The 14428-nt window shown below is 40.8% G+C and overlaps 1 protein-coding gene across 1 annotated transcript in view; it reads left to right on the top strand.

Annotated features, from left to right (window-relative positions):
* The window catches only part of LOC137996800 (transient receptor potential cation channel subfamily A member 1-like), a 19110-nt gene extending 4682 nt beyond the window's left edge, over positions 1-14428 (top strand). The window contains exons 3-10 of the mRNA XM_068842384.1: positions 307-583; positions 1530-1860; positions 2127-2326; positions 2695-3024; positions 5315-6233; positions 7936-8139; positions 10950-11131; positions 12231-14428. Of these exons, the coding sequence (XP_068698485.1) occupies positions 307-583; positions 1530-1860; positions 2127-2326; positions 2695-3024; positions 5315-6233; positions 7936-8139; positions 10950-11131; positions 12231-12561 (2774 nt within the window). The 3' untranslated portion in view covers positions 12562-14428. The remainder of the gene's footprint in view (positions 1-306; positions 584-1529; positions 1861-2126; positions 2327-2694; positions 3025-5314; positions 6234-7935; positions 8140-10949; positions 11132-12230) is intronic.

Genomic DNA, 14428 nt, shown 5'->3' with positions numbered 1-14428 from the left:
AGGCGATACACCGTCATGTCTTATTGTGAGGATAACATAATGCATTGTGACTCTCCTAAGCCAATTCAGTGCTGAGTTATTTTCATGTCATTGCCTGAAGTAAACGAAGGCCTTCTATCCCGTACCTCTTAACAAAATTCTTATCAGATTAACGAAACATCCGTTTGTTCGGTTTGTCCAGTTAAGACCTTAGTGGTGCAGCACCGAGACGAGCTGTGAGTTAACTCGATCGACAATTTTGCCGATGAAAATGTACGTTTATCACAAGACGTGAAAGTATAATACATGCTGAAAATCTATTTTCAGCTGCCGACAGAGATGTTGATACCAACGAGAGGGAAATGTTAATGGAAGAAGATTTGCAAAGTAACACTGTCTTGCATTTGGCGGCGTGGAATAATGATGTGAAAACTGCCGAATTATGCCTCGACCATGGAGCTAGTGTCAACGTTCCAAAATGTAGCTCAGGGACGGCGCTTCATTTGGCAGCTCTTAAAGGTAACCTTGAAATGGCAGAGTTGTTAATAGAACGAGGAGCCGATGTGAATTCGAAAGACGGAGACGCAAAAACTCCTCTTCACAAGTAAGTTTATTAATTTTGTCAGTAGCCAAGTTTAGTTTTTGGCTTTGCACTATAGGATTGGGTCAACTGGGATGAGCTATCAGCAAGTTTCGAATATAAACAAATGAATCCAAATAACGCTGATCACTGTAACTAATTAAAGGGCAAAATGCCATGCAAAATGATCTAATTTCATGACACCCAAAATGCTCAAAACGTAGCCTGAGAATGAAACCTTGCAATAACCACTTAAAACTGTTGAACAACATAAAAGAAATACTGCAAAAGGAAAGAGAAGCATGGATGGACACTAATGGACAAGATTGAAACGGATTGCACTGGAAAAATGTCGGCCGTACGTTTTTCAAGTTCGTAGCAAGTCGCCTGGATAATGTTGCTAATTTCCAGTGCTGTGTTTGGGAGGCATTATTAAACTGACATACAACAAGTTAATCTGGCCTAGAGCGAGTTTCAATTGAGTGTCGTAAAACCAAAACCAAAGTAATTACTTTGGTCAATCAAAAAGGACTGAGACAATCCAGTAAACCAATCAGAACTCGAAGTAATTACACGTAGCCTACACAAAGAGCGGGAAAATGTGCACGCGCGAGCCACGATTGGTTTTGGTTTCACTTCTGGTTGGTTGAAAAAATGGCGCAAGAACTTTGAACCAATCACTGAGTGAAGTAATCATAAACCAAAGTAATTATCTAATTACTTTTGACACTCAATTGAAAATCGCTCTATTAGCAATTAAAGACATTTTTCAGCATTGTTTCAACGACTTAGGCGTTTGTCATTTTAGCTCCTGAACAGGGACCAGCATATTTCAGCAGTTTCTTAGAGTGTTATCAAAAAAATGGCAAAAAAAAAAAAAAAAAAAAAATGGGCCAAAGGTAGAAATCTCGTTGATTTCTCTGACTGTTTCGCTTCATCCATTACTTGATTAATTGATTACCACACATAGGGCTGCCCTATTCAACCAGACGAAAGTTATTGACTTTCTCGTGGAGAAGGAAGCCAAACTAGATGCACGGGACATTCAAGGACGTTCTCCATTTTTGAACGCTGTTGCTGCCGGTCACATAGAGTCAGCCCTTCTTCTCCATACCCGTGGAGCAGACATCCACGCCACCGATCTTCTTACGAAAACCTGTGTTCATATTGCTGTGGAAAACGAACATTTGAACGTGTTGGGAATGCTTTTGGACAAGCGGTCCGGTGCACATAATTTGAACAAAGGAGATATGTTCGGTAGAGTACCCCTACACTACGCTGCCACAACAGAGAATATAAAGGTATTTAAGGGAAACTGTTTGGTTAAATGTATCCAATGAATGTCAAAGATTCCAATTCACGTTCTTGTTCTGTGAGCAGTTTGCCTGTTGTGAAAGGAAGGTAGTGCCTCGTTGCCAATTTTCTGTTTAGTCGTAATTCGCGTAAAGCTCGTTCCACTGCACTCTTTGAATTCATTTATTCTGCGCTAAACGATTGAAAGATTGATGAAATTGACAGCTATTTTTAGTTTGTTTTAGTTTCATCACGCGTAAGCAATTTTTTGCAGATCCTTGAGCTGGTGTTATCCAAGCAGGAACGCCATAGTATGTCTTTCCAAGACGAGCACCACAAGACTCCTCTTCACCTTGCAGCAGAAAGAAGCTCATCCAAACATGTTGAAGCACTGGCAAAACACCTGTCGAGATTGAATGCGCGAGATGATAAAGGAAGAACCCCTTTACACAGTGCAGCAAGAAAGGGTCAAAGGTAATTGCTTTCTGAAAATAAAAGTTTCTTGTATCTTAAAAAAAATAACACTGCTAGTTTTGTTCGTTGGCCTTATGTAATGCAGATGTATTTCGTTTTTTTTTTTTTTTGCAAGCTCACGGTTGTAAAGATCCTTTGAAAGAATACCAATGTAAGGTCTTTAGAAATTCAGATTGATGTTGAAGTTTCAATTTGATCGGCGCATTATAGATTGCAATTTTTAAATTACTTTGACGTGATAATTATGTTTAACTAAAGTCAAAAACATCGTCGTCTTTTAACAAAGTTTTTAGTCAATACTTTTTAATATGTTTAGATATGTCTTATCGCAGCTTTTAATAGATAACTTTCGTTTTTGTTTTGCACAGGAAATCGTGTCTGACACTTCTGAATTTGGGGGCAGAAGTTGACAGTAGGGACAATAAACACCGAACGCCTCTCATGTGGGCTACAAAAAATAACCAGCTAAAATGTGTTGAGATTTTGTTGGACTTCAGAGCCTCCCCGGATCTGCAAGACGCGCGCGGTGACACTGCCTTACATGTGGCATCTACTCAAGGTCATGGTGCCGTTGTCACTTTACTCTTGGATCGCGGTGCAAGTTTGACGCTTCATAACAACCAAGAATGCGCCTGTTTGGAAACAGCTGCCAAATCGGGATCAAGTGATGCTGCTATGGCAATCAGCAAGCACAAAAGGTTGAGATTTGTATTATGGGTTATGACGCTCTTCTTTGGTCTCCCTCTGTCTTTGTTTTTGTAAAAGACAACCTGTGATCGGCTATAGCCTTGCTTGAACAGTTTCAAACGAAATGTTTAGATCAAATGTGAATTTCCTGCCAGTGCCGCCTCTCAGTTAATGATTTCCTATGCGAGGAGATAGCTGAGCCTCTTGAACGAGGCCAAGGCCGGCGATCAAAGTCCTTGCTATAACAGGTTGCAAAAAAGACGATTTTACAGTTGTAGCTAAGTTACCTGGCCTAAGAATGGAAGCCAGGCTGCCGGTGACCCTGCTTTGATATAAACCTTTGTGTTTTTCTAATGTTAATGTAGACCAATTAGAAATACAACAACCCAATTTACGTGATAAAAGCACTGAGTTCTGTATCAATGCAAGGTCACCGGCAGCCTCGCAGCCATTCATAGGCTATTGTAGGTCACTTAGCAAACAACTGTAAAATGGCCCATCACCTTGGGGCGTTATTAACCCCCCCCCCCCCCCCCACCCCCCACCCTTATCAATATTGTTAGCAATGCAAAATAATGCTGAAAACTTGAACAGTCACCATTTAAAGGGGGAGACGGAGGTGGGAGGTGGGGAAGGTTGGAATTGTAGATTCGCAGGTACTGAAAGCTAGAAAAGGTGTATTTTTAAAGAGTGTCTCACCAATTTTGCAACTTGTGGTAGGTTGTACAGTACATTTCGCTTCCCCAATGTAGATGAGATAGAGAGGTTTTCATATGAGTGTCGTAAAACCAAAACCAAAGTAATTACTTTGGTCAATCAAAAAGGACGGAGACAATCCAGTAAACCAATCAAAACTCGAAGTAATTACACGTAGCCGACACAAAGCGCGGGAAAATGTGCACGCGCGAGCCACGATTGGTATTGGTTTCACTTCTGATTGGTTGAAGAAGTGGCGCGAGAACTTTGAACCAATCACTGAGTGAAGTAATACAAAAACCAAACTAATTTACTAATTAATTTCGACACTTAATTGAAAACAACTCTAAAATAGAAATCATCAGTCTTATTTAGCTGACCTTATGTGCGCATGCTCAACCAATTCACCCTGAATATATGCTTGTGTTCTTGTCATAACATTAAATTTGGTGATATACGTTATTTACAAAGTTCAGCAATGAAATGTTCTCAAATGTGTGCCAAATTTTCCATCTTAAAGCGAATTTCGCGTACCTTTCGATTAAAACCCAAATCCGGTTTTTTGATCTGGTGAATCCTTTTCATAAAGCATTCGCTGGATTTAACATCCAAAGAATCGAAACCCAGATTTACGGACTCGCGGTCTGCGCTGTTCCATTCTCAGTAGATCCGAAATTAATCTGTTGAACCAGCGGCATTTCCAGCTGGAGCACACTTTGTCATTCCCCTTTTCGACTCTGCCATCATTTTGCGTTAAGCCCCTAGTCTCATTATTCGAACCACCGATTGGAAAAATTTCATGTTTCACCATGTAGCACTTCACATTACACTCTAATCAGTTAAGTCTATGTATCACCATATATTCGTGAAACAGTAGGAAACACATTGTTTCGTGAGAGGCTGCCATAATATTGGACACATTCATGAAGAGTTACCCCGGTTACAGATCCAGTTCGGATTTCGCGTTTCTTTCGGTCGCGAAATCTGGCGAAGCTCGGAAAATCCGTCTTTGGATTCTCCGAAAGGAAAATACCCTTAGTCAGTAATAATCTTATCTTTTGCTGTTGCCAAAGTCTTAGCCATGATCGTTTCTTGACCTAACTCCTTTGGCCTATTCTTGGATGTCACATAACGTTAACGGTTAAGGCGGCTATGCTGGTTGGTTTCCCAAATTTATCCTCGGAAAATCAAACTCTGACTCTGTTCTCGTGCAAACATTTCTTGTTTGTATTTCTTGTTTGCCCGCCTTTCACAGCCATGAAAACTAAGAATTTCCTTCTTTCAACGTGCAGTGCATGCTTTTGGAGAGGTTCGATACATAAAACAATGCAAGTTATTAACTCTCTGGACTAGTTTTCCATCAATTTTATGCGAAAACCTCGCCTCTGAAAAAAAAAACTTTGTTTAGGTTGATGCAAACATCAAAAGAATGTTTCCGAAAAATAGCATAATATTAAAAACCAGGTATTTTTTGTCTCGCATTTGATAGCGACTGTGGTTAGGGACTCGTGCAGTCTGTTCATCAGCAGTGTTCTCTCCATTTGCATGCGTTCCTCGCTACTCATCTCGTTCGCTGATGAACAATTGTTTTGGTTTTCTTTTCAGGTGGGTAGAACTGGAAAACTACCAAACATCAAAAGGCCAATCTGCGATTTCACTCTTAATAGAAAACTTTCCAGACGCGGCTGAGGTCGTTTTCAATAAATGTGTTAACCACTGTGAACATCTCAGCCCAAGCGACCCAGGCTACACCGTCTCTTATGATTTTAAGTATCTGGATCACGATCCACATGTGAAGTCACCCAAAGGAAGATTTTCCGCTGTCCAGGCGATGATCAAACATAGGCGCGAACGACTCCTCCTGAATCCTCTCACGTTGAAATTCAACGAGCTCAAGTGGACCACACTGGGCAGGGCTGTCTTCATGGTAGACTTCATTACCTACCTTCTGCTGATGATCTTCTTTAGTATCTTCATCGTCAATCAAAGGTCGGGCCAGGACTTCAAACCAGGCAACGGCACGAGGCCACTCAGGCCGCCAAAGAGTCGACCAAACACTTTGGATGATTCTAAGCCAAAGCCCTCTGATATTTACAAGCGGGACAGCGTCTATGTCGAAGTAGTTGCACCGTTGATCTTGGTATTTGCTGTGATCCACATAATGAAGGAATTTTTACAAATCTACATGCAACGTTGGACGTATTTTAAGGACTTTTCCAATTACCTGGACTGGACTCTCTACATCACTTCTTTCCTGTTCATGGTTCCCTTCGTCACAACGCCGGAACTCCTCGATGAGTGGTTCTCTTCTATGAAGGATCCACGCTCCTTATGGATTGTAGGGATTTTGGCGATCTTCGTGTGCTACACAAACATGATGCTTTTCTTGCGAAGATACCGCCTGTTCGGCACTTACATTTCCATGTATGTTGAGGTGACCAAAACTGTTTTTCAAGTGATGGCCGTCTTCATCTTCCTGCTCTTAGGGTTTGCATTGGTGTTTTACATCTTCTTTAAAGAACAGGTTGGTATATGTTCATAAGAGTACCTTTAACCTGGTTCAAGCATCTTCGCAAGACGTTTAGAGTTTCTGGCGACCTCAGTTTTAAAAGACGCCGGCCGTCTTATGCGCCGATCAACTCGAAACTTCAACATCCCGCTCCTTCCCGGGCAAACCCCGGGCATTTGACTATTTTCTGTGCCTGGGGAGTGGGGAATCTGACCTTTGCCTGCGTGAGGTGGGGAAAATTGAACAGGAAGTGTCAGGTTTCAAATCATTTTTTTTTTTGGTTGGGCGCCCTAGTTGTTATCAGCAATAAACACGAGTTTGGACGAGATGGAAGAGTTTGTCTTCAAAGGAATTTTGGCTGCGTAATTCGTCTTTGTCATACTATAGATTGAATACAATTTCATTGTTAAAGATCTGAATGCTGTACGTGTCTGTTAGAGGTAATCAACCGACACTGAACAATTTAAAATACGTGAAGTCGTAAACGCTCTAGGTTCTGTTGTTGATAAGTATACAGTACCCTCGTTAAACAACCTTTGCCGTGTTTCAAGTCACTTTTAATAGTATCAATATTAAAGTTGTGTTTTTTGTAGTAGCTCAAGTCTGGTAAAAACTGCATCATCATCATAAATTGTCACGCTTTTTTGAAGACCACAAGAGCCGGCGACGATGTTTCCTTAGTAGGGTTTGACAGACAAATCCGACGATAGAGTAGGGCATTTGAACACCATTTTGGCCAGAGGGGGCGGGAATTTGAACGATCAAATGTCGAAAAGTTCAAATACCTGGGGTTTGTCCGGGAAGGGGGGGGGGATGTTGAAGTTTCGAAATGATCGGCGCATTATGTCGATATTCTATTTTATTATTCAGTTCATTTTATCTTTGACCTTGCAGTTTTGGTAAAGAGTTCTTTTTTTTTTGTCAATTTGTTTTACAGTCCGACGCGCCTTACCGTGGCCACCTAACAAAGGTTTTATACAAATTATCCGCCAATAAGGGTGTGTGCAAATTTGATTGACAGTCACACCTCCTTGCAAAGTTCGTATGGTTGTAAATTGAACACCGTTGCATTGGTTGTTGAGTTGACGTATGTTGAATGTGAAAGTTTGTTGGTGGCCCCGGTAGGGCGCGTTGCTCTGTAAGATTAACTCTTATTAAGTATTTTTAAAAGTCATCGTAACCACTAAGCCGGCGTGAACAAAGGATTGAAAACCAATTATGCTAACAATCCCACTCTGATGAAAGCAACCCCATGCCAAATTAATTTGAAATTACTGTGCTTATCACGGTAGAGTGAAAGCCATACACTGGAGCTGCAAATCTGAAGTTCACAGTAAACAAAACAAAGGCTTGAAACAACTTAATCAGATCTAAAATAAAGGTTAGTTAAAAAAATCCAGGCTTATACTGGACCGCAGCGATGATTTTGTCAAAAGATCGTTTTCCAGTGATATTCGCATTTTCATTAAAATAACATGCTTTCATTGCTTTCTCCAGCATACCTGTGTCTCACAGAGATCCGTAAATAACGAAATCGCAGCTCAGGCTCCGATCTTTTTGAAGCAAGATGATTTTTCGCTTGGAACATGTCCTAACATTTGGGATTCTTATAGAGTACAACGAGTTACTATATATATCGACCAACTTTTACTGATTTAACGTAGTCTCCGGTAAAGCAAATGATTTATATTGAACGATTTTTATCATTTTACTTCAGATGGGATTCCACACTGTTGGGCATTCCTTGTTGCGAGTGTTGGTGATGATGATCGGAGAGCTGGACTTTGGAGCAACGTTCATAGATACAATGGGAGTAAAAAACGAAAGAAACCAGAAGCCGCTGAATCCGTTTCCTCAAGTTGCGTTTTTCTTCCTTTTCCTCTGCTTGGTTTTACTTACCATCGCCCTGATGAACCTTCTGGTAAGGAAATTTGAATATTTCGATAATTGTACACCTTTTGCTGTTCATTAGCAAAAAATAATATTTCATATTTCCCAGTAGTTAGACCAATAGTGCAAAACTATTTTCAGTTACACCAAACATCATTTATTTACGCGAAAATACATTCATGAGCAATCTTTTCATAAGTAGTAACATTCAATAGTATTAAAAGACAAGCATTTGCATCTTTGGACAATTATTTGCTTGGGATGTACCTTCATTTGATTATTGTGCAAATGAAGTTACATCCCAAGTAAATAATTGTCCAAAAACGCAAATGCTTGTCTTTTAATTGCCCCCGCAGGGTTTTGTCCTCTGGCCAAAACCCGAGGATGCAACCTAGAAGTCCCCGCGTAAATGTATAACTTGGTAGATGTTGTAGGGGAAATCAATCTCGATTTGCTCAACCGGGCGCGCAAAGTGGTATCGGTACTGCTTGAACGGGCGCGCAAGTGGTATTGGTATTGTTTTACACGACCGAGGTGATTTAGGAGTCACGAAGTTGAAACTCGCAAAGAGAACCAAAGTGCTGTTCGGATTAGTGATTGAAAAATCAAGCATTGAAGCAGATCTGATGCAAATCGAGTTGCCTGGCTCAGAAATTGATTTTGTCTGGACACAAATCAGAAAAAAAGAGGTGGCGATTTGTCAGACGCAAATCAGAAACAGGGGCGACATGTTAAACGTATCTCAACTGCCATTCATACTATCTTAGGCGGCGGCAGATGCAGTGGAAACTATTACTAGTAGTACTGAATGTTACTGCTTACGCTAAAATCGTTATGGAATGCGTTTTCGCGTAAATGAATGTTTGGTGTAAATAAAAATAGTTTCGCACTATTGAGCTCACTATTGGCACAAATGAAATTTTATTTTTTGCTAATGAACAGCAAAAGGTGTAGTAATTGTAATTGCAATATACTAAGCACTTTATGACTGGTCCCTCGGGAAACAGTTCATTTTGTTTCCCGAGAATCTCCATGTTTCCCCGAGGCGCAGCCGAGGGAAACAAAATGAACGGCAACAGCAACGGCGGTCGTCAACATTCGCGCTGTTACCCTCTGACGTCATATATTTTGCACTTTTGCCCGCTCAGAGGCTTATGGCGGAAAACAGTTTTATTGTTAGATGTCATGTGACCTCGAAGTCACTAATGAGAGCGCGAGCTGTTGGGGAAAAAAAATCAGTAATATGAAACGATTTTCATACATTCCCGGGATTGAGATGGTAAGCGGTTTTCAAATGACTGTCGTAAAACAAATGCCAAAGTAACTTTCTAAAAACCTATCACAGCAGATGCAAACAGCGCAATGAACCAATACAAATTCGTAGCAATTCCACCTAACTTGTTCAAAGCGCGGGAAAAATCGCGCGAGTAATTTGGGATTGGTTTTTGTTTTCCGGCCTTTTCATTGGTTGTCACTAAGTGGTCACTAAGCGTAGAGAAGTGAAGAGAAGATTTTCATAGCATAGCAAGCGGTAAATGGAACTGGGGAGTTCCCTCCCATTTCAGTAGTCGCTCTCCCTGCCTCCCTCTTTCCCTCCCCTTTTAGCACTGACTACGCAGGCTAAGATTTTCTTGGATGGTGACTCGAGGATAGTGGGAAAAAATTCAAGTGCTCCTTTGCTGGTAACCTGCGATCTGGCGTTCTCTTCCTGATATAGAGCGCGAAAAGTACGGCCTACTTCTCACGCCCTTTCTAAAGGAAAGTACGTCTGATCGCAAGTTACTTTGAAGGAGACTTTCTGGAGTCAAACCTGCGATCTTCCAATTCCTACTTCGGATGCTCTGGCACTGAACTATAGGAGCCGCGTGTTAGCTAGGCCATTACACTAGGTTCAATCGTGCGTTATCGCCATTTTCAAATGAAGGACGGAGATGGTAACCCCGATGAATGAAGGGAATTGGTATTATGTACTTTTTGACGGAGTGGGAGGGCCAGACAGGAAAATGTTTGGGCCGAGGTCATGGGGCATTATCATCATCATCATCATCATAACAGCATGATCTTGAAACTTGAAAAGGTAACAAAAGTAAGGTAGTCGTAAAACAAAACCACTAGTCTAGGAAATACGCTCTTAGACGTCACTATCCCCACCTTCTGCCCCCCCTTTTCGCTACTGGGCCCAAATTAAGGATTCTCTTTTGGATCCTTGGTTTCGTTGAGTGTCGGACAACATTTGAGAAACAAAGCGATATACGATCAATGCTAAACAATGTCTTAATTTGTCCAGATACTTCAATTGTTGAAAAAGTGTCCAGTTGTCTAGTTCATCACTCAACCGCCGACCAGTTGGCTCAGTTGATTGAGCGTCACTGTGCGAGTGGTCGTGGATTGAAACTCTAGCCGGATTAACAGTCAGGGTCTTAAAATAACCGAGGAGCAGGTGCTGCCATAGTAATGACATCCTGAAAATGGTTTAGAATCTCTAATCTTTCGGATAAGGACAAGTAGGCCCCGTCTCACTATATGTAAATGTTCATAACTCTTTGGGACGTAAAAGAACCCACACGCTGTTCACAGTAGAGCATGAAGTTGCCGGTGTATGTCATGACTGGGAGGGTAAATGCACGGAGAGACTAGCTACTCTACAATTCGTTGGTAAGCAAAAGATATGATGACTAAGACAACGAAAATGAAGGTAGTGATAATGTTGATGATGACGATGACGACGGCGACGACGACGATGATGATGACAACGACGACGTCGACGACGGCGACGACGATGATGATGATGATGATGATGATGATGATGATGATGATGGACTTGTGTTTGTGTTTTTGCAGGTTGGTTTGGCTGTAGGAGACACAGAGACCATGAAAAAGTATGCCACTATCAAGAGACTGGAAATGCAGCTTCAATATCAAATCGACCTAGAGGAAGCTTATCCCACTTTCTTAACTCGGAGGGCTTACCTAGGGGTTTATGTAGAAAAACCGAACGTGTTGAAGCTGTCAAGATTCCACAGGTGCAGTAAACGCTTTTTGATTCGTTCATCATTTTAGAATAATTTTGAGGGATATAAAAACATGACATTTCCGTGACAACATGTCGCGATTATCAAACGCAAATAAGCACAAAATGCAAAATAAAATTGTCTTGTAATATATACAAAAAGAAAAGCGTGAAACTACATTCAGTAAAACGAGGTAATGAAAAACCAAATGCCCACATTTTCCAAAAAGTCATTGCGGTCACCATGAGGATCCGAAGGCATTTGATTGTGTTCTTTCTTAAAGTGTTTTTCAGTTAGGGAGTATATTTGCTTCGCAACGTGCAGGTGGAGTCGTCGCGTCGTGACGTTTTTCAGACTCGGACGCAAACCGGAAGTGAACATTTTGCATGCCAGAACGGTAGTCTCTCCCAGGTTTTTCAACTATTTGTTTCTTACAGAGAAAAGATACTTAGCGATAAAAATGTGGTAGTCTCAAGACAAGTTAAAGATAGAAAAATCTCACTTCCGCTTGCTGTTCGCAGTCCGAAAACCTCTCTTGCATTAGGTTTTTATTTTCGCATCGTGTGAGGCATATTTAAATTCACTCGTACTCTTGTTGGTTCTATGGAGGCCTTGTTTTCTTCTTAGATTTTTGTACTTATGTAATTTGCGTTTGATCATTATAACATGTCCATGAAGCGTCTTTTTCAATATCACTACCATTTAGTCTAAAATGGTTGCGGAATGCAACTCGATGTAATTTCCCTACTCTCAGACTCAGCAGTTCTTGAAAAAAAACATTTGGCGAAGTTCACAAAAATGCAGTCGCCCTTAAATCGGCTAATTATTAGCCTGCGCCAATGTGCACATACGAAAGAGGAGCCCCGAGGAGCTTGTTCCCATCTTAGCCCGGAAGAGCAAAAAGTATTGAAGGAAAGTTGGGTCAGACAGAGGCTGAGCAAATGCCCTTACTCGTCATCCGATATTTTGCTCTCCCCTCGATTTTCTAGCCAGAATAAGGACAAACCTCGTCGCATCTCCTCGTGCGTAAGAGAAGTCTTAATTCTTGCAAAAGTTAGTGACTCGTGAAATAAACGTATTCATTTCATTTTCGATTCACTTTCCTTCCCAGAATATTGGAGTGGCTACAAGCAAGATTTGCCGAAATCAGCCCGGTAGCAGTTGAAGACGGTGAATCGTCAGAACAGAGTGAACTAAAAACCGAGATGATGAAGAACAAAAAGAGGATCAAGTCGATCATGGAAATGTTGGAATCCCAGAACAAGCTACTAAGGAGACTCGCGGTGAAAATCGATCCCAAGTTTCAGTTTTCAGATGGTGCTGAAGGGGAGTTGGGAGTTAGTAGTGTGGACGGTGATCCACAAGAATCACGTGCGCCCGGAGAAACAACAGGCGAAAGGCCAACAGATATCATCGGTGGGACTGCCACCAAAGGGCCCTAGTTCTCTTGGCCTCTGTTTGACCATAGCCTGTGCCAATCTTTCCGTTTCGATGATTTTGTTTAACGCATGCAGTATTTGACATAAATTGTGCGCCTACTTTTTTTTTTAAATATCAACGGAGCTTCCCGATCTCAGCTAAATCATCTAATTCGGACTTGAATGCCTGATCCTTATATATGTTCATGTTAACGCTTGGAAGGTTATTTTGTAAGAAAAAACGCGTGAGAATGCTGGATAACGTTCCATTTCCCGAACCTAGGTGAAGTGAACAATGACAGAGGAGCACACTGAGCTCCAACTACGGACAAAAAGCGGTATACAATACTTAAAAGAAAAAACGTTTTCTGAGCAACGTCAGCCTTAAAAGATTGGGGAGAAAAAGATAGCACGCATGCTCATCGGTTCGAGTCTTTCACTCAAGAACGGAAACCGTGTAGCACTTTTATTTTTCGGGGTTTAATTTTTGCGGATTTTGTGGATAGTACTTGATCCGCAAAAGTAAGTTCCAGCAGAAAAAAACACCAGCAAAATTAAAAACCGCAAAAATTTAATCCCGTTAACATAATTCAAAGTGGCCTTCAATGCACCTGTGTTACTATGTCATACATTGGGGTAAAAAAAGATCGTTTATTTTGATATTTGCATTGAGAAAAAGTAATCGGAGCTCTCTACAAGCAAAACGTCTCTGAGGCACAAGAAACGAAGTCAAAGCAGTCAATCAAAAGGTCACGTTAAACTTGCTCGAACGGCTCATCCGAAGGGACACCATTTCTAAGGCCTCTAGGATGCCACATTTTTTCCACCCGTTCACGATGATTGAGGGGGTTTTTTTACCAAAAAAAAGTAATAAACGTTGAAGAGTAAAGAAAACCGCAAAAAGTAGTTCCCAGCGGAAATTTTAGTCTATCCGAGCCGCAAAAATTTGTTTCCGCAAACCTTAAGAATCGCCAATCCACAAAATAAAAGTCCCGCAAATATTTCGTGCTACACCGTACTTGTTTTCCTACTCTCTTTGCCGTGGTGATCATTTCCGTTGAAGGTCATTAAGTATACAAAGTTCCTATAGACATAATATCCTATATACATGATATTTATACTCAGTATTGCTGAAAATGCTGTTCCCAGCTGGGAATACAACGCTAATTTGATCAACACAGTATACATCGTTCTTTTTTTAATATATATTTTCAAAAAGACACCTTCACACTTTTTCAATCTTAGCAGTTTTTCTTTAATTTAGAAAACTTATCCGTCAAAGCCTTTTCATTTTATACATGTCACTTGTTGATTGGCATGTCAAGTGTTTACCAAAAGTATGGTCCTGTTAAAAGGAAAAAATATTGGTAAAGATGTGAATTTTTCAACAGTTTTTCGATTTTACCCAGTCAAGCTTCGTTTTCAAGGCGAGTTAAAGTGCCAGCACTAGACCTCGCTTTGAGAAAGAGGCTGGTAAGTTAATGTTATGTTAAAATCGTATTTCTCAGTCATTCTATACTTACCGTTAGTAACTTTCATTTGCTTATTGAGCCAGAAGGTTTTGTATTGTTTTTCGATATCCCCACTTTTCTATTTCCATTTTGCGTAACGTCACATCATATTAATTTGCATTTGTTGTGAGAAAGCTTGTGTTTGGTTGAAGTCAAGATTTCGTCCCTGAAGGAGCCTACGCAAGGCTATTAGTTTTTGTTAACAAAGAAGCAGAGCAGAAGCTGCCATACAGTGTACTATGGGACCCAGAGAATCGAGTCTTGAGGGAAATTGAACTGTTGTCATTAATACAGGGATTAATATCAAAGCTTTGCAACGTATATATTTTTGAAGAAATAAACGAATGCAATCCCAGAAGAAGAAAGTTTTACAAATGTAC

Source organism: Montipora foliosa, chromosome 3 (genome assembly GCF_036669935.1).
Source record: "Montipora foliosa isolate CH-2021 chromosome 3, ASM3666993v2, whole genome shotgun sequence".
NCBI lineage: Eukaryota > Metazoa > Cnidaria > Anthozoa > Scleractinia > Acroporidae > Montipora > Montipora foliosa.
This window is presented reverse-complemented; position numbering and strand designations above follow the sequence as displayed.